The following is a 21,516-nucleotide window of genomic DNA, read 5'->3' on the forward strand; positions in this document are numbered from 1 at the left end:
AGTCTCTTGCTTGAGGAAGATCTTCAGACTGAAAATTATCATCCTCAATTATGTATTTTAACTATTCAAAAGATGGCACAACCGTTCATCCACGCTTTCCAAGATGGCTTCGAAAACTTACCACAGGAAGTTAAAGGCACTATTTTGAAGGATGGCCGAATTTTCCCAGCATTATCCTTGACCATTATTTGAATGCTGTGCTGTTCAAAACTAGAATCTACTTTAGTCAGTTTAAAGGAACAGCCAATGCGTTGACCTTCTCTATAGATGTTTTCACACTGAAGAATTTTTCCCAGGCTGCTGTACCTACAAGATAAAATGAGACACTGCTCAGTGTTATTTTGAACAAAGTCAAGAGACAAGGGTAGTCATTTAAAAAAAAAACAAAGAAATGTCCGTGAAAAGCAATGTATGCAATAAGGCATGATAGATTTTAAAAACCAGTTTTCTAATGTGGCTTATTTCATATTCTAGAAGAAAAGATTGTCCTTTGATGATGGGCATTGACATTCACAATAGCCATGGGCACTGGAATCCTGACCTTCCTCTTGGCTATGACAGAAGAAGCTCTGAAGCCAAAATGAGAAGTTTTACCCCCTCTGAAAATGCATGTATAACTGAACCCCAGTCGTTCCCCTCTGTTCCACTTGGCCTCTTCCTTGCTTGCTTTCTTCGATTGTACCCCTCCTTCTTCCCTTCTCCCAGAGGTGAGGAGTCATCATGATATTTTTCTCTGTTCCTGTTTTATGTGTGCATGTATGTACCCATGTGTGTGCATACATACGCACGTGGAGGCAAGAGGGCACTGCTGAGTGTTTTCCTCCATTGCTGTCCACTTTGTATCTTGAGACGGGGTCTCTCACTGAACCAGGAGTTTTGGTTACATTCACTCATCAGCAAGGACCAGGGATCCTTCCATCTTCTCTACCTCAGTACTAGGATTAAAAGCATACACCACCACACCCAGTTTTTTTTTTTAATGTTAGTTCTAAGGATGTGAATGCGGCCCCTCATGCTTATAAGGTAAGCAGTATAATGAAAAATTCATCTCCTCAGCCCTTCTGCTTCTCTGCTTCCAATCTCCTTATCCACTCATTCTGTTTGTTACCCCCATCCTTCTATATAATGAATATTCTGGGGAATTCCTAAACCCAACCATTCACCTCAGAATTCTGCCAAGATTCTGTGATTTTTTTTGTTATTGTTGTTGTTTGTTTGTTTATTCCAGACAGGGTCTTGCTGTGTAGGTCAGGGTGCCCTGCAATTCATCAGGCTTGCCTGGAAATCAAAGAGATCCACTAGCCTCGGTCTCTTGAGTGCTGGGATTAAAGGTCTGTGTCACCAACTCTGCTCCTCCCAGACTTTAATCATTCTATCTGAGTGTTTCATTCTTCCCTCTTGCCTCAGAATAATTGTCTGAAGACACCATGTGTACCCTCTCCCCCATCAAACTGCCATTTTTGCCAGTCTTTCCATTTCTACCACTCCAAGTTCATTTTCTCTATGCTCCTTAGATACTTTGAAATGACCTTTTTTTCCTGTTTCTCTACAGCCTATCAACAAATTCTGTTTGCCAATTTTCTTGGAGTCTCATTTTCTGTGATATTCCCACTGGCCACCCCCTAATTCATGATCTCACTGTTTCAGACTTCATATTTGGTCTCCACAACCTTCATTATTAATGCCCTCCCATTACTGCCAGATCAGCATTCGAGCACACAGTGACTTTCTAAGTGTCCATCTACCATCTGTCTTTCATAAGTGATACTGCTGACATCTTAAATCCCATTTCCTCTCTACATATGCCTTCCCAAGTAAACATGGATAGAATGTACTCATTATGTTCTCTTCCTGCCCTATCTCTTGTATCAGCTATCAGAGAACTCTATTTTTTCAGAACTGGTACAAGACAGGGTCAAGTCTTACAATTGGGGTTGTGCAAAGGTTTTGTAGAAAAGGAAGATCATAATTTTAAAATGAGCAAAGAACCGAGAGTCTCAAACCCTTGACTTGTAACCTCAAAATTACCTGCAGTTTTTCCTGAGTTTGGGAATCAGAGGGCTGACAGAAATGCAAATCCTGCTGCAAATCAGGTTTTTTATGAAAATGTAATATATTTACTCCTACAAACACTACAAAAGAAATGTTTTGTTACAGAATATGTCTTTCATCTCTTCATGTTGCTATTGTTGTTCAGACAGAGGGTCATGAAGGCCAGACTGGCCTCAAACTCACTATGTAGTCAAAGATAACATTCAACTCCTAGGGTCCTCTAGCCTCCTCCTCCAAAGTACTGAAATTATAAGTATGTGTCACCATGATCATCTAAAAGCACAGAATCTTTCTCTTAGTTGTAAATCTCTATGGATTATAAAAGAAAACATGCAAAAATTAAGTTGTGGTCATGAGTAGTTTTGGGATTTAGAAAGTCCTGGAATGTTTTCCAACCAAAACAGAAACTAAAGCTACTAATGACATTTTTCTTACATAACAAAAGCTAGTGATAAATGTGACTTTTAAAATACAATGAAAGGAACTCTTGTAATGCACAGTCTTTTAGGTTCATATCTCATTTTGTCCCCCCAATAGTTCACAGATACATGTGGACTCTGATGGTAATTAATGTAGGGGAAAATATCCCTGAAATTCATCAAGCTGGCTAGACTGGAGTTGTTCAGATCAGGCTCCTTCCAGTACCAAACTGGGACACAAATTACTGCTCTGGATTTGCAAAAAAAAATTATAAATTCAAAAGACAAAGTCCCCATTTTCTGACTGAGGATTAGCAGAAACAGACTGGTCATTTGTGATGTGATCTACACGGGTACTGAATCCATTGCTCATGTTGGCTAATCAATAACATATCTGAGCTCCCTTGCCTTTGGGATTTTGATTGAAAACGTACAATCTGAGGGAATGGAGGGGAGGAGGAAGCATAGGCTTGCTGCCAGTTCCAGTGGTGGAAGAAGAGAGCAGCAGTGAGTGTGGACTGTACCTGCAAGGGAATGCAAATCACCAACAAACACCAATATCTACATCCCTCACAAACTGATGGCCATGCTGACCATCAGTCACTGTTCCAAGCATTTTTCATATAACATCCCCAACAATGTTTAGAAGTGGTTATTATCACTATCCCCATTTTACAGATGATAAAACCAAGGCTCAGAGATAAGAAAGGCTCGTTGCAAGTAAGGATTTGAACACATAATAATGTGGCACTAGAATGATAAAGTTGTGGGATAGTGAGAGCAGAAGACATGGGACAACACTGTACAACAAAATGCATCATTCAACACAGCAGTCACTTGTGACCTTGGGAACTAACTAGTGAGATTGAGTCACTGAGGATTTAATTTCATTTGAATTAAATTGTAAACAGTCTGTGATGGTTTGAATGAGAATGGTCCCCATAGGATTATATATTTGAATGCTTGGTCCCCAGTTGGTGGAACAGTTTGGGAAGGATTAGGATGTGTGGCCTTGTTGGAGGAGGTGTGTCACTGAGGGTGGATTTTGAGGTTTTGAAAACTCATGCCGTTCCAAGTTGGCTTTCTTTCTGTCTTGTAATTGAGGATCAAAATGTGAGCTCTCAGTTTCTGTTCCAGCACCATGTCTGGCTGGCCGCTGTCATGGACTCTAACCTCTGGAACTGTTAGCCCCAAATTAAACACTTCATTTTATAAGTTGTCTTGGTCATGGAGTCTTAGCACAACAACAGAAAAATAACTAAGACATGGTCATACATAGCTAGCATCTCCTGTATTGAGCAGCCCAAGTACACACTACGTATACTATGGAAAGAGCCGGTGCCAAATTCCCAGCTCTAGAAATACACTGACAAGAGCTAGTATCTTTGATACCTTACCATTGGAGTGTCAGTGAACCACCACTTTCCAGATCACTTCTTGAGCCATGTCCAGTTATAGGTTGTGCCCTGCCAAGAGGAATCAACTTGGGGCTGAATGCCAACAGAAACAGTATCTGCAGTCAACCTTGACAAGAGCCTGCATCATTCCAGGAAGAAGAATCCTTTTCCAAACTAATCACAAGGAGACTGTCTTGGTTACAGCTTCCATTGCCGTGAAGACACACCATAACCACAGCAACTTTTATAAAGGATTACATTCATCTGAGGCTAGCTTACAGTTCAGAGGTTTAGTTCATTATCATCATGGCAGGACCTGGTGACATGCAGGCAGACATGGTGCTGGGAAAGGAGCTGAGAGTCCTACATCGTGATCAGCTGGCAGCAGAAGCAACTGTGTGTCAAACTGAGTGTAGCTTGAGCAAAGGAGACCTCAAAGACCACCTCCACAGTGACACACTTCCTCCAACAAGGCTGCACCTACTTCAACAAAGCCACACCTCCTAATAGTGACACGCCCTATTTGGGGGGCATTTTCTTTCAAACCGTCCTAGGGACATTGTATAACTTGCACTGAGTCTTGGTTTTTGCTAGCATATCTCCAGGACATGAGCACCTCCCTAATTTTCTCTCAGTAGATCCTCAAGGACCAGTTCACCCTTACTGTGATAGCTGGATTGCTTTCCTTCACTTTGTCATGTACTGAGATCATTTTAAGACTCCCCCAAACTCTCTTTCTAATCCCATCCTATAGACACACACTTCTAAAGGATTTTCCCATGGTTCCAATCATGATAACTCTGGGGTTAACACAGGGATACTCCCAGTTCCTGAGGTGTCTTTAAAGCCTTCAGTAACAGCTCTCTGTGGATTTCACTGCAGCACAGAGCCAAGTGCCTCCTAAAGGCCTAATTCTGCTTGTTTCCCTGCTAGCAAGCTTTGGGGAGCCAGATGTACTCAATCCTTTTTCACTCCTGGACTACAGAGATCCTGCATTGCTTATGCTGCTAAGTCCTCACCCTATTCCTGAATGTTCTCTACCATTGGATCCTACCAAGAATTTCATAACTGATTCATGAAACACCTACACCATGTGTCAAGTACTGGAGAAAACACAACACAGCCCCTGCTCTCAAAGAAGATTGCAGCCTGGAGAAGGGAACTGCCACTAAGTAAACAGGAAATGACGATACACTGTGCAGAGCACTATGACATGCAAAAGTACTATTGGGGATATGTCTCCAGACTTGAGAGGTCAAGGAAGACTTTCTGAAGAGGAAATTGCATCTTAGCTGAGCTGAGGACAAACAGGAGGCATTAGGTCAAAGGGGAAGGTGTAGACTGTGAGAGAAGGTAGAAACTTCCCACTATTTGGTGTAAATATCCCTGTTTGAATACCACTATTCTCTGTATTGAAGAGTCAGTGTAAAGAATGGAAATAATTGTATCTATGAGAAATTGTGTTCTGAAGATCGAAGGGGTCTGTACCAGGTTGGAGAAACCCACAGAAACAGTTGGCCTGAACAAGGGAGAGCACATCGACCCCAGATGCTGTCTGGGAGGCCAGTACAAGACTGATCCAGACCCCTGAACATGGATGTCAATAAGGAGGCCTCTGCACTCCAGGGAGCCTCTGGTAGTGGATTAGTATTTTTCCCTGGTGCAAGAAGGGACTTTGAGAGCCCATCCCACGTGAAGGGATACACTCTGGCCCTGGACACATGGGGAAGGGCCCAGGCCCAGCACAGGAAGATTTGGTGGACTTTGCAGAGCCCCTGTTGAGGGCCCTACCCTGCCTGGGGAGTGGTGGGTGGATGGGGTGGGGGGTAGGTTGGGGTGGGGGAGGGGGATGGGGATGGGGGAGGGAGAGGGAGAAGGGACTTACATGTGAAACAAGCTTGTTCCCTAACTTGAACTAATAAAAAAAATTTTAAAAGAGAAAGAAAATACCTTTATCTCAAACTTGCCTACAATTTCAGTAGTCTTCCAAACTTGGGTAGATGAAGAATTCCCTTAAGTTCTGATGTCTTTTCTATAGTCAGGGGAAAAAAGACCTGGCTTTGTGACAGGAAATGTATGTATCTAAATAATATCAATGTACTATAACAGATTTTTAAAAAGTTAAGAGTGAAAAAAGTTTTAAATCCTCAGCACTTCTACCAGACACAATGCATATGTTTTGGTTAGATTTTGAAGATACATAATGATTTAACAGGTTTTGTGGAGATACAAAATAAAGATTAGATATTTTATCGCAAAAAAAGAATGGAAATAAATTCAATGTAGGCTGTAAGAGGGACAGAGGTCCAAGGAGGGGGATGAGACAGACTAGTCAGGCTGACAGTAGCCAGGTGATAAAAGGCTTTGTCTGTCATGTTGAAGAGTATGGACTTTACCATAAAGGTACAAGAAAGGCACACACGTCTTAAGAAAGGTGATTCAATAAGTACCAAAAATGAGCAAGTGAAACTGCAAAACCTCTAATTGAGAACTTTTACATGGAGATGGGGGTTTAGGGAAAACAAACATACAGAATGGACCATGTGATCTTTGTACCACTTGGCTTTACCTGTGGTGTGTCTCAACCTTATCAGGCTGACCCTCCCAATCAATGAGGAAGAGAATGACTGCAACTCACCAGGACATTTAGGGAGGCTGACATGCTGAGCCTGGTTTTTACAGATATATATCAATCACATGGTAGCCCATAAATATGCATAATTTTTTGTATCATTTAAAAATAAATCTAAATGAAAATACCATATGGGGTTTTTGCACTGTTTCATGATCTACCCATGAGTGTTTTAATATAGTACAAATATTTTCCATGATGTAATCAGGCAAATGGTCACTCCAAGATGATTTTGTTTTCTTTTCCTAAGGTTTCATGCATGTTGGACAAATGCTCTGAGACACAGCCACAATCTTGTAGCATGAATAATAAAACCCAGAGACAGATATTGGAGTTCAAGCTGAAGATCAGTAAAGCAACATGGCCAGCCACTTGAGAGCTCTCACCTGTACCAATGCTCAGACTGAAAGGGTGATCCACCCAACCTCAGATTGCATCTCCAGACCAAATCTCAGACTTCTCTCTGAGACTGCACTGAGCTCCGTATATTCTCTCTAGTGCTGGGATTAAAGATGTGAGCTCTATTTCTCTTTTAGACTGATTCACTCTCATGTAGCCCTAGGTGGCCTTGAACTTACAGAGATCCATCTGCTTCTGTCTCCTGAGTCCTGTGATTAAAGGTGTGTGCCATCACTGCTCATCTTCTACAGCTGTAGCTAGCTTTGCATTCTGATAAACAATATATCACCACACAATCTGACATTCCAGGACACATATCACCAGAAGTCCTAGGACAGGGTCCCACTCATGCATTTCTCCCAGAGCTGTTTTATCAAACAAGTAAGGAGAGCAAGGCCATGTAGAAGACAGAATCCCAAGGCTAGACTCCTTTTTCCATCCAGCTGTCACAGTACCTCAATATCCTTGCCCTGGTTAGATTTTGTTTTTGTCAACTTTACATAAACCTAGACGTCTGGAAAGAGGGAATCTCAACTGAATTCTTCCAATAGATTAATCTGTGGGCAAGGCTGTGAAGCATTTTCTTCATTAATGACTGGTGTGAGTGGTACCACACCTGGGCAGATGGCCCTGGCCTGTGTAAGAAAACAAACTGAGTATGTCAGGGGGAGCAAGCAAGTAAGCAGCACTCCTCCATCATCTCTACTTCAGTTCCTGCCTCTAGGTTCCTATTTGAGTTCCATCCCTGACTTCCATCCTAGATGGACTATAAACTGTAGGTTAAAATAAACCCTTTCATCCCCCAGCTGCTTTTCATCATTTTTTTTCAAAAATAGAAATCCAACTAATGCAATCCTCACAAGAGATAAAGAGATAGAAGAGGGTGGGCAGTAGGCACAGTAAGGAGGTAAGGAGTAGGTCCAATGTTCTATAGCCAGCAGGGCTGTTAAAGCCCATAACAGCTAGTTATACATTTCAAAGCTAGGAAATGAATTTTAAAGCTTTCAGCATACAGAAATAACAATATTTGAGGAGAGAGACATGGTAATTAGTATGACTCAATCACTGCATATAGTATAAATAAACCATATTATAATACAATATTCCACAAATACATACAAATATCAAATCAATGAAACCTTCTAGGCCTTTGTAAATAATGAATAAACCTGCTTTTAAGAATCCCCCAAATTCGAAGGGCCTAGGCCTGGCCCAGGATGATGTGGTAGACTTTGGGGAGCCCCTTTTGAGGGCCTTACCCTGCCTGGGGAGTGGAGGGGGGATGGCTAGGGGCAGGTGGGATGTTGGAGGAGGGGAGGGAGAGGGAGAGGGAGAAGGGATTGACATCTGAAGCAAGCTTGTTCCTAATTTAAACTAATAAAATAAAATAAAAATAAAAATAAAAAATGTTTTTAACCACTAAAAAAAAAAGAATCCCCCAAATTCAGTCAGGTATGATGACACAGGAGTATTGCCACAGTTTGAGACCAGCCTGGGATACACAGCAAGCTCCAGGTCAGTCTAAACTACAGTGTGAGAACCTATATCAAAAACAAAGAAAGGAATGTAATATACACATATATGTATGTATTATGTATGTATACATATGTATGTGTGCATATGCACTCTATGGCTCTCAAGGGAATTGTATTGCTTTATTAAAAGCCCATTTTATATGATATGTGCTATAGAATTTCATTCCAGTGACACATTTTTGAAATAAAATTATTTAAATGGAGGACAGAGTAGTGTTGTCAGAGGTCAGAAACTTGGAAGAAGGGAATGAAAAGGAATATGAGATGAAGGAGATGGGGAACTTTAGTGGTGGAACCATGTGATAAATCTGCATAGAACTCTACACACAAGTACATATGAAACTGGTGTCATGTGATAAGACTGGAGACTGTGCTAGTATCGAATTTCTGGTTTGGATATTGCTTTAGAGTTTACTACTGAGAGAAAAGGAGTGAAAGGAATACTTGGGTCTTTCCATATACATTCTGCAATACTGTGTTAATGGGCATTTTAAACTATTAAGTCTTTTTAGTAGATGTATTTTCTATTCAAGTTATTCAACTGTCTATTCTTGTGGTGTTTATGGTAGGGTTTTTTGTTTCTCGTTGTTTTAAATCTCCTATTATATTTATTTATAGGTAATTTTTTATTTAGTGGGAGGTACACATCGGGGAGTATGTGAGGAAGTCAAAGAACAACTTACAGGACTTACCATGTGGGTTCCAGAGATCAAATTCAGGTCCCCAGACTTTGCAGCAAGTGCCTTTTACCTGCTGGGTCATCTCAATGGCCCTTTCCTATTTTTCAGATTAGTTTTTATGAATTATCCACCTACTGCCTTCATATAAAATAATAGGCCCAGCAGGCAATGACATTTGCAAGACCCTGGTGCCTTTTTGTTTGTTTGTTTGTTTGTTTGTTTGTTTGGTTGGTTGGTTGGTTGGTTTTGTTTGGCTGTTTTTGAAACAGGGTTTCTCTGTGTGGTCCTGGCTCTCCTGGAACTCACCACCACTGCCCAGCCAAGCCCTGAGATTTATCCCTGCCACCACATATAAAAAATAGACTATTCTTATTTTTGTTTGTTTTGTTGTTGTGGGTTTTTTTTTGAGACAGTGCTTCTCTGTGTAGCTTTGGAACCTATCCTTGCACTCACTCTGTAGACCAGGCTGGCCGCGAACTCACAGAGATCAGCCTGCCTCTGCCTCCTGAGTGCTGGGTAGGCTATTCTTTTTTAAAATAAGGTTGACTCCAAAGGCTCTCAACACAACTACAATCAGTGTTCAGGTTAATGTGCTGTACCTGCAATACATACTCACCAGTAGTAAAGAGTATAGTTTGTGTCAGGGCTTGTATTCCTTCCAGGGAGCCAGGAACACTTCATATAGCTCAGGTTGTGCCAAATGCACTGGAGCTCTGTCACAGCAGACTCAGGGTCACCTAAAACATCCAGGCAAGAGTCCTTGTCATGGAAAGTCATTACCCGCCTAATCTCTAATCTCACACCCATTTTATCAGAAATCACTCAGGACAGTAAAAATACAAATGGAATTCATTCACAGCTTTGTTTCTCACCTCTTTACACACACACACACACACACACACACACACACACACACACACACAAAGCTTTGTATCTCTAAAGGAACTGTACTCTTCTTCTAACTAAAGAAATTAGTTTAAAAGTCAAATGACATTTCAACCACAATACAGTGACTACAGAAGAACTAAATGGATATAAAAATACAAAAGTCCCTATATTGTATCACTTTTTAATATTTGTTTTCATTAAAATATAATTTATCACTTCCCCCTTCCTTTTCCTTCCACCAACACCCCCATATCCCCCCTGCTCCCCCTCAAATTGATGGCCTCTTTTTCTTTTATTATAAGCTGGCATATGTATTGTAAATATATAAATACAACCAGCTGAGTCTGCTTTTCTTGCTTGTGTGTATGTGATTTCAGGGCTGACCAGTTGGTACTGTGTGTCTGCATATGGGTATGTGCATGTGAGAGCAGGTGCAGAAGTCAGAAGCATCCAATACCCTGGAGCGGGAGTTAGAGATGGCTCCAAGCAACCTGACCTGGATGCTCAGAACCTAAACTAGGGTCCTCTGGGAGAGGCAAGCCTTTTATAAAGACACAATTTACCTACATTTCTTCTCATCAGTACTCACATCTAGGGAAGTTCTAGGGAAATACAAGCATAATCTAATCTTTAATAGTTGCTTGCTATATGTTGTGGTTTTGGGTGTTCTCTTCACGGTTTTCTAAGTAGCCTAGGATGACCTGAACTTGTCATGGAGCACAGACTGGCTCTGAACTTGTAATCTTCCTGCCTCAACCCCCTGAGTACTGGGATTAGAAGTGTGTATCACCAAGATGGCGGTCTTTATATTTTGTTATTCTTTATTTTGTTATTCTTTGTTACTCTGGCTGGTTTTTAAGAAACTGGCTCAATCTTGTGGTTCCAAACAATCCTTCCCATCTCAGCCTCACAAGTAATGGGACTACAGGCACATGCCACCACACCTGGCCTGAAATCATCCTGATGTGACATCTGTCTTGATAAAGAGATTTCACTTATCATGTCTCTACATTAATTCAATGCCTATGTTTAAAATGGCAACTTTTAACTCTCATGCTCCTTGACTGAATACTCTACTGAGCCATCATGAACTATTTTATGTCACAACATACTTTTCAAATTATTAAAATCCTAATATAGTAGGCCAAGCTGGTTTTGCTTTTGTTTTCTGAGACAGGGTTTCTCTGTACAGCCATGGCTGTCCTGGAACTCAATCTGTAGACCAGGCTGCCCTAGAACTCAGAGGTCCACCTGTCTCTGCTTCCCAAGTGCTGGCATTAAAGGCATGGGCCACCAGTGCCTAACATGGCCAAGCTGGTTTAAATCATGATCTCAGTTACCTGGCAGTTCTAGACTTTATACCTTTAAAAACAGTGCCTCATATGTTCTTTGATCAATGCAAATCAAAGAGTATCTTAAACAGCAAGCCATGTAGTGGTAACATTTGGAAGCTGGAGATGGGGCCTAGCCCTGTCTAACAAAGGACCAGGATAAAATGAAAAGACAAACTGTACAAAGAATCTATTGTAACCCTCTCAATAATTATAGATGGTAGGTGCTCCCATCTTATAGATGAGGAATATACATGGGGGCAATAATCTAACCAAGGTCACACAATTAGTAACTGGCAGAGCTGGGATTTAGACATCAGTAGCTGGTGTCTGGTAGCCTTTCTTTTAAATGCAGGCTCCTCCCTGTATATAATATAAGAGGCAGAAGGGTAAAATGTGACTAGGGGACAATGATCCTCACCACCCAAGAGCTTTTTCATTGACTACTCATGTACTGAATCTAGGCCAGCATAGTTACTTTCTTTTAGCACTTTCCCCTATATTTAGTCTGCATAGCAAACTAGTTTCCATGTGTCATGAAAAAGACAGTACTATAGGTTCCCTGAAAACGCTGAACCCGAAGACCTAGAGCAATTTACTGCATCCTCTTCTCCATTGTGAACACATCAGGATAACAATGCATGCTTTATTTGCTTCAGATAAGTTTGTAAAGCACATCTTAGGGAGGAAGGGAGGGGAGAGGGAGTGTGTGGGAGTGGAAATGTGTGTGTGCATGTGTGTGTGTGTTCATTTTTCAAATTATAAAAACATTCTAACCATGTAGACATTATTACTATTATTAAAACTGTCTGAGCTCCGCAAAGCAGCGACATCCTCAAACTTATAAGCTTCTAGTACAGGGCCTGACACTTCTTTGATTTCAGCAAAACTTTGAGAACGAAATGAACCCATCACCAATGAACAGGAGCATACTGAGCAATTGGGTATGCTCTTAAATCCCAAGGGAGAACATTCTTCTCTGTTACCTTCAGGGGGTGAGATGCACTTTCTCCTCAAAGCACTGGGCTTCTCACTTTCATTGGTACTACATTGGGAAGCTACTTGCAGACAGACCTCTTCATTTAGGGGTACTTCCTTTGAACGATGGGTTTCTGGAGCAATTATCTGAGATTAGAAAGTTTAAAAAAAAAGTAACTTCTACAGCAAACACATAAAAAGACACTTAAATAACAAATTCTTAGCAAAGCCAAGTGTATAAGAAAAACAGTAAGTTCTTAAATGGTGCGGCAAGTGATTGTGAAGGAGTTATTCTGCTCTTCTGCCATGCCTGTAGACATTCAGTGGTGTCTCAGTCCTGCTTTTGTTGTCATCACTTTCAAGCAAAGAAGCAAGACACTACTGACATTTAATAGATAGAGGCCAAGAATGGTACCTGACATCCTATAATGAACAGGTTAGCCCACCATCCTCCTACAATAAATAATAAGCCTGCATCAAGTACTAGTACAACCACCCACCACTAAAAAACTCTAGTGTAGATACAGACTGATTCCCACGTTTAAAAGTATAATTATAAAATTTACTTAGAAGTCTACTGTACTAGCTAGCATCAGCTCTCTACAAGCAAATTAAAAGGAAGCAATTATCAAAATTCCATCAAGATCAAGGTTCAAATCTGCCACATCCATGCCGGGCACTGGTGGCACACGCCTTTAATCCCAGCACTTGGGAGACAGAGGCAGGCGGATTTCTGTGGGTTCGAGGCTAGCCTGGTCTACAGAAAGAGTACCAGGATAGGCTCCAAAGCAATACAGAGAAAGCCTGTCTCGAAAAACAAAAACAAACAAAAACAAAAAAACAAAAAAAAGAAAGAAAGAAAAAGAAAAAAGAAAGAAAAAGAAAAAAAACCTGCCACATCCAAATTCTAGTCATTGTGATGATCTCTGGGGATTAAGGACCAAAGATATATTTTCCATTAAACACCTTTTTTGTGGTATCTGAGCAAGTTTGGAGCATTGCTATATGCACTTACCTGCTTCATCTGGAACACAGATAAAGATAAATAAGCTTGTGGAACCACAGAGGCCCCAGACACTGAAGAAATCTAAGACTAAATCACAAATCTGCTTATTATGACTTGAACAATGTTATTAAAAGGCTCTCTAGGAAATTAACATTTCCAGAGGTGAGAGGAATAACTAAAATGAAGCTGACTCTAATCAATGTTCCAAAGACAGCACTTCCTGTTTTGCAATAGTTTCTGACTCTAGTTTCCCATAGTATTTCCTTTCATAATTTCCTGATAGCCATGAAGAGGGGGAACTCGGTCACGTCGCTTAATCTACTGTCTCAAACAGCTAGTGTGACATTTTGCATGCCTGCTCCTGGCTGGGCATGAGGGAAATTCCAGTCTCCTCTGAAACAAGGACATGAGGGTACTCTCAGGATATCGCCAACAAACCAATTGATGAATATACCAGAGCAAAGATATGCATATAGAGACAGAATAGTTCTTAAGGATAATTAAGACAGTACTCTGAATGAGTGGGGGCCATTAGGTCAGAAAAATAGATCTCTTCTAGTAAAATACTGGCTCAGAGAAAGGAGGTAGTGACTTAACAACATGGACATGGAGACTCCAGAAAAATTATGGTTATCCGCAGTGGGGCCTCCGGCTATTCATAGCCAGGGACATTTTTCACAAGGAATTCTTGATTCCTTGCCAAGAAACCTCCTTATCATTTGGCTTCCCATGTAGGCTCTGCCTACCAGGATGAAAAGTACAGGGCCGACAGAAGTCTTCCTGGAATGCCTCATCATTTTAGGATTGTCCCTTTAGAAAGGAATGCAAGTTGAAGAAGAGAGGTCTCTGACTGAGCCCATGAAACTCAAGTGCATCCCTGAGAGGGTGATCATGGTGGCGGCAAGGCTTCCAATGTAAGTCTCATCAGCTTCACGACCTCAGTAATTACAAGTTGCTGAATGAGCCTTGCCAACCCAAGGATCCTTCCTAATTCTCATCTGGGAGATGCAGTCGGTCACTCTCTGAAGACACCAAGGGAGAATGCACAGGCAAACATCCTAAATCAGTGCTGGGAGTGTAGCTCAGCAGGACAGTACTTATGTCAAAAGTGTGGTACCTGGGTACAGTCCCCATTGTCACAGCTTTTGATACTTTTTCAGTTAGAATAACTTTTTTATTTTAAAAATAATTTTTCGACATCATAAATTAGGATCATGGTGGGGGTCTGAGTTCCCTCATTATATTAGATAGTGATCCAGCTAGAGAGCTAAAGAGTTTCATTATGCTGAAGTATTTAAATTTTTAAAAAATGCTTCCTAACATAGATTTGAATCTTATCTCCTAGGCATATGAATACTAAAACAAATATTTAAAGATAATAGTTTTCAGGTCTCGTTCCATGATGGTGCATGCCTATAATCCCAGCACTTGGGATGTAAAGGCAGAGGAATCTGGAGCCCGAGGCTAGACTCTGCTACATAATGAGACAAAGACCAGCCTGATATACAAGAGACCCTGCTTCCAAGAGAAAACCTCCAATTTCAAGGTGTGTAATATTAAATTGGTACGAATAAAACAGGAAGCCTAAATAGTAATGACCACAAAGTCAAACATGCCTCCCTGTATCAGATAAGAAACCAAATTCCTCCCAGCAGATCCTGATGAGGTATGTGTGAGTTTCAGATTTGGTGAACTGTTGCACTGGTAGCTGGTATTCTCCACCCCTCTGGGACTCTGTAAAATGTATCCAAGCTCAAAACTGTAGTGCGGAATTTGTCCATCTCCCTGACAATGGACGCCCACTTGGCTCCATCACACCTTTCCCGACTAAAACGTTCTTTCCCAACAGGAAAGGGAGCCAGCCTCAGCTTATGCCTCTGTGCATTCCTGGACTGAAGGGCCTTTGATTTATTTACCCAGTGGGACTTCCCTATCTCTTGGTGATGAAAGATAACCTAAAATGCATTGCCAGATCTGCCTTCTACTTGCCAGACTAGAGAATTGGTGGACATGGATAAAACAATGGTAGAGGGATACCAGTGATAACAATCTTTTCTTTAAAAAAAAAATGCTACCGATCACTTATACCTTGGAAAGCTTCTCTTCGAAGACAGTTAACATTCTGCGGACTTGATCTCACTTAGCAACTTGGGAGCACTGAGCTTCTGCCTAAGCTACCTTAGGCCTAGGGGTTAGGAACAACCCTAGACTGAGGTTGCATCCAAAGGACAGGAAGAGGAGTATTGCTCTTGCCACTCATTTGCAGCCTCACAGTGGTAAATCCCAGAAGGATTAGACAGTCCTGCCTCCTCAAAATTCTGGGTAAGTCCAACCCCAAGCACCTCTCTCACCATACACAATGAAAGAAGTTAGAGACTCACAAAACAATTGAATGGATGTATCATGAAGAACCTAATTATCCAATCCTGCCATCAAAAATTTATTTAAATCAGCTGACTAATTCTAACAGGCAATGCTTACATTTTTGCCCTGTTATTTTATTCAGGCACCAGGAACTAGAAACCTGCCCACCACTAACATCTCAACTTTCCATTTCCCCATGGCATTTACTTTTAGACCGAAAGTTCTTGCATATCTATCTGAATACACGAGTGGTGAGATGCTAAATGTGAAAATGCTATGAAACATGGTGTCATATAAATACAAGAAGATAGACCCCCAGCCAAGAACATGAGAACAAGCTTAGCAATAACAGAACTGATTACTTATTGGGTGCCAGATACGTAATGATATCTAGTAATTTCTATCAGAACAATCAATTATATTCAATCATCAATAATTAACAAATTTTTTCAAATGTTTCAAAGTTTTGTTGGTAGCTGTTTCTAGAGTTCTCCCCAGTGGAAATTTGGGAACAATCTAAAATAAAATTCCCACTTTGAAGATGAGAAGTCGACTCATACTTTGCTTTGCTCATAGTGTTTGTTCACTTTAACCCAGCAATGGCACATGTTCTAGCAAACTTACCTTGTCCTGTTTGTCATCAAAGTGACTAAGATATCTGAGACTACAATTTGGGTTGACTCCCTCAGGAGGACTCCATGTCCATATTATTGTGCAGAGGTTTTCGACAGAGACACTCAAATTCGTCACAGGTGGCTGAACTTCTGTTCAAATTAAACATAAGATAAACATTTATCAAAGTCAGGCAGAATCTTTAATGGTTCATTTAATCCATTCTCCTACATTCTAGAGACCAATACCAAGACCAATAACAAGCTGAATTAACAACATCTAACATTTTCTGGGACAGACAAGGTTACACTTTACACATAGTAATGAAAATCTTCACAGACAATTTTGAAATAGGGACTACTGTTGGCTTCATTTTAAAGATGCAGTGACTAGTTGGGTGTGGTAGCTCACATCTGCAACCCCAGCTATTGGGCGCCTGAGGCAAGATGATTGCCCTGAGTTTAAGGCCAGCATGGTAAGTTCAAGGCCAACATGAGCTACAGACTGAAGCTGTGTCAAAAAAAGGAAAGAAAGAAAAGGAAAAGAAAGAAAGGAAGGAAGGAAGGAGAAAGGAAAGGAAAATCAGGCTGTCAAGGTAACCCAGTGGGTAAAGTCACCTGCACACAACCCTGGTAACCTCAGGTTCAATCCTCAGGGTCTACATGGTGGAAGGAGAGAACAGATCTTTGAAGGTGTCTTTTGACTCCCACATACATGCAGTGGCATGTATGTGCAAGCAACCATATACACCTAAATTTTTTCTGCAGATTTTTTTTATTCGAATTAGAAACAAGATTGTTTTACATGATAATTCCAGTTCCTTCTCCCTCCCCTCCTCCCCTATTACCCCTCTCCCCCAACTAATACGCTCCCCCGGGGTGGTGAGGCCTTCCATGGGGTGTCATCAGAGTCTATGGTGTCCTTTGGGATAGGGCCTAGGCCCACCCCCGTGTGTCTTGGCTCAGGGAGTATCCCTCTATATGGAATGGGCTCCCAAAATCCACACCTATGCTAGGGATAAGCACTGATCTACTACAGGAGGTCCTGTAGATTTCCGAGGGCTCCTCACTGACACCCAGGTTCCTGGGGTCTGATCAGTCCCATGCTGGTATCCCAGCTATCAGTCTGGGGACCAAGAGTTCCCCGATGTTCAGGACAGCTGTTTCTGTGGGTTTCACCAGCCTGGTCTGGACCCCTTTGCCCATCACTCATCCTTCTCTGCAACTGGGTTCCAGTTCAGTTCAGTGACTAGTTGTGGGTGTCTGCTTCTACTTCCACCAGCTGCTGGATGAGGGCTATCGGGTGGCATATAAATCAGTCATCAATCTCATTATCAGGGGAGGGCATTTAAGGTAGCCTCTGCTCTGTTGCTTATATTGTTACACCTAAATTTTTTTATCTATCTCTACCTTGTCTTTTTTTATTTGAATTACAAATAAGATTGAATTACATGACAATCCCAGTTCCCTTCTCCCTCCCTTCCTCCCCTACCACCCCCCAACTAAAACCCTACCTATCACATATCCTTTCTTCTAATCTACACCTGACTCAACCTTTCTGCTCCCTCATGACCTCTGCATCCTTCCTCTTCTTCCCTTCTCATTCTCGTAGCTCCCTCCCCCCTCTTCCCATGTTCTCAATTTGCTCAGGGGGTCGTGACCCTTTCCCCTTCTCCAGGAGACAAAGTTTGTCTCTTTTAATTACACCTAAATTTGTTAACTTAAAAAGAATAATAACAGCAAAATTAACTGAGGCACAAGGAAGTTAGTCACTTTATCTCATACCCCAATGAACAGTGACAAAGCTGGGATTGCAATTTGGATAATGTGGCTTCAAGGTCACATTCTTTTTTGAGATCGTTTCAGCTAAGATTGGCCCCAAACTTACTATCTAACCTGGCCTTCCACTGTTGATCTACCTCCACGTCTCAATACTGGTATAGTTACAGGTATGCACCAGTACAGCCCATGTCTTCTCTTTGTAGGGATAGAACATAGGGTCTTGAGCATAGGAAGTATCTATCACTGATCTACATTTTCAGCTCCAAGGCCTTACACTTAATTAAATATAATTAATATTTCAACATATTCTTTCCTTCTATTTCAGAACCCCATGTGAATAACAAAATTTGCAAAGGCTCCTTGTAGGATTAGCATATAATCCATGTACATCCTTCCATATACTTTAATGGTACATAGATCAATGTTACGCTGTATTGTTTGGAAAATAATGACAAGGAAAACTAAATTATAACATGTTCAACACAGATGTAATATTTTTAGATTTTTCTTTTCTTTCTTTTCTAATCTACAGGCAATTGACCGGCAAACATAGTCCATGAATGAGAAACCTGTGGACTTTTTTTTTTAAGACAGAAACTCACGTTTTACCCTTGGCTGGCCTGGAACTTGCTTTGGCTATGTGGACCAGGCTGGTCTTGAACTCACAGAGACCCATTTGTCTCTGCTCCCAGTGCTGAGGTTAAAAGCCAGCATCATCATGTCAGAACTATGGACTCTTAAATACTAGCATGCCCAAGATTCTAGTTCCCAGAGATTGGCGTTCCCCATGCTCAATACAGTGTACTCCGCTGTTTTGTGAGTTTGCAATTGTGCTCTCTTCAGTTGTGCTCCATAACATGTTCTCCTCCTTGGTGTTCTTTTTTTTGTTTGTCTGTTTTTATAGCTTTTCCAAAGAAGTACCGAGAGAGAGAGAGAGAGAGAGAGAGAGAGAGAGAGAGAGAGAGAGAGAGAGAGAGAGATTTAGCACCCCTGATTCTCCCTGGGATCTGACGCTTCGCTGGAGCTGGAAAGGGAAGGGTAAGTAGAGAACCCAAAACAGTGTGTCAAACTTTCTTGAGCACTTGTCAGCCCAGGGTTAGCAAAGTCCAACACTAGAAGTTGGGTGGGGGTGTAGAGGAATTCTCTGCCCTTCTTTACAATGCTGCAAACACTGCAAAACAAAGTTTATTAAAGCCATATTAAAAATACAGCCAGAAGCTGGGTAGTGGTGGCACAGGCCTTTAATCCCAGTACTTGGGAGAAAGAGGCAAGTGGGTCTCTGTGAGTTCCAGGCCAGCCTGGTCTACACAGTGAGTTCCAGAACAGCCAGGAATGTTACACAGAGAAACCCTATTTCAAAAAAAAAAATAAATGGATGGATGGATGGATGGATGGATGGATGAATGGACGGATAGACAGACAGGCAGACAGACAAAAGTCCAGCCAGATTTGGTAGACCTACATGCAATCCTAGCACTGGGGATGTGGAGGCAGAAGGATCTTTAATTGACATTAGCCTGCACTACATATGGAGACCTCCATGTCAAAACAAGACCAAGGCCAACAAAAATAACAAACTAAAGCAAAAAATAGCCCTCAAGGAGCTAAGGGTATAGCTCTGTGGTAGAACACTTGAATAAAACTTGCCAAGCTCTAGGTTCTAATTTAGCACTGTATATAATAATAACTAATATTATTAAAATGGTTTAAGAACTATACCTATAGTGTTTTACCATACTATCACAAAAACTCCATGAGTCCCAAACATCAGCCCCATGGGCACTATGTAGTTGAGGCTTTCCTAATAGCCAATTTAATACATAGCCACTAGTTGGGCAACAGCCTATAAAAGCCCTTTAATATTAATATTCCCTCAGTCTCCTGACACAGCCACTGATAAGCTTTTACCATGGCCCAATTTGGGGAAGGTGCAGCCTGAGAATGCCAAGGCCTTTAGAAACGGGGAATTCCTAGCCCAATGTCTTAAACTAAGCTAGTAGCTGGCTATGGCAGATTATAGATGCAATTCCAGCACTCAGAAGGATCGCTGGTGATTTGAACTCAGTCTGACCTGCACATTAAGTTCCATCACTTAGGATTTTAGAGACCACAATATATTTTACAACTATCTCCCTTATTCTGAAGTTTCCATAAAAAATATTAGCAGAAATCATGGATTCCTAACTTAGCAGTTCCTGACACTCTAGCTATCCAACTACCGTCCCCACAAAAGTTAAAGTCCTGATAATAAAAACAAAACTATTATTTATTGTTCCTTCTGTTGGATTCTAACATGTAAGGTAATTTAAGACTTTTAAATTCCACGCTTTCTTGCTGCATTTTCTGTTTGTTTTTTGAGATAGTGTCTCACTTCATCTCAGGCGCCTGAACTCACTTATATAGCCCAGGTTTACCTAAAAGTCACACCAACCCGTCTACCTCAGCCTCTTATTTATACTTGAAATCAATCAAAAGCCTTCCATAGTTCTAACCTCTCAAATAAGATTCAATTCCCCCATCTGTTTGAAAATGCTATGTAGTCAGATCTAACTGCTTTGCATTGTAAGCTACTTGGGGCTATCCGGCATCTTTCCTCTTCTATTAGTTTGTTGTTATTGTTGTTGTTGTTGCTGTTGTTCTCCCTAGTGGATGCTTCCTAACTGTTGAGATTTTCCTGCTTCCTACAGTTTAAAAACTATACATGGATGCTGGCTGGGTGGGGGGTGCGGATTAGGAAGCATCCTACCTAGATAAAAACTGTACTGAATTTGCTGAACTATAATCCCAGCACTCAGCTAAGGCAAGAAAACTGCCATGATGGTCGAGTTGGGGGAGGGCAAAGAGGGAGAGTGATGAAAGAGACATCTAGATAGAGGGAGCCACTATGGGGTTAGGGAGAAACCTGGTGCTAGGGAAATTCCCAGGATTCCACATGATGACCCCAGCAATAGTGGAGAGGGTGCCTGAACTGGCCTTTCCATATAATCAGATTAGTGACTGCCCTAATTGCCATCATAGAACCTTCATCCAGTAACTGATGGAAGCAGATACAGAGATCCACAGCTAACCACTCTGGCCAAGCTCCTGGAGTTCAGCTGAAGAGAGAGGAGAGATTATATGAGCAAGGGGTCAAGATCATGATGGGGAAACTCACAGAGACAGCTGACCCAAGCGACTGGGAGCTCGTGGACTCTGGACTGACTGCTGGGGATCCTGCATGGGATCTAACTAGGCCCTCTGAATGTGGGTGACAGTTGTGTAGCATGGTCTGCTTGTGGGACCCCTGGCAGTGGGACCAGCACTTATCCCTGGTGCATGAACTGGCTTTTTGGAGTCCATTCCCTATGGTGAGATACCTTACTCAGCCTTGATGCAGGAGGGAGGGCCTTGGTCCTGCCTCTATTTAATGTGCTAATGATTTTGAGGCCAGTCTGGGCTAAGA

At 41.5% G+C, this 21,516-nt stretch overlaps 1 protein-coding gene across 1 annotated transcript in view; it reads right to left on the minus strand.

Moving 5' to 3' along the window:
- Il13ra1 (interleukin 13 receptor subunit alpha 1) overlaps nucleotides 1-21,516 on the minus strand; it is a 66,700-nt gene that overhangs the window by 34,538 nt on the left and 10,646 nt on the right. Inside the window, exons 2-5 of the mRNA XM_027431966.2 lie at nucleotides 16,306-16,445; nucleotides 12,320-12,458; nucleotides 9,731-9,851; nucleotides 122-306 (exon numbers count right to left, since the gene is read on the minus strand). Coding sequence (XP_027287767.1) covers nucleotides 122-306; nucleotides 9,731-9,851; nucleotides 12,320-12,458; nucleotides 16,306-16,445 — 585 coding nt within the window. The remainder of the gene's footprint in view (nucleotides 1-121; nucleotides 307-9,730; nucleotides 9,852-12,319; nucleotides 12,459-16,305; nucleotides 16,446-21,516) is intronic.

The sequence above is a fragment of the Cricetulus griseus genome, chromosome X (assembly GCF_003668045.3).
Source record: "Cricetulus griseus strain 17A/GY chromosome X, alternate assembly CriGri-PICRH-1.0, whole genome shotgun sequence".
NCBI classification, from domain to species: domain Eukaryota; kingdom Metazoa; phylum Chordata; class Mammalia; order Rodentia; family Cricetidae; genus Cricetulus; species Cricetulus griseus.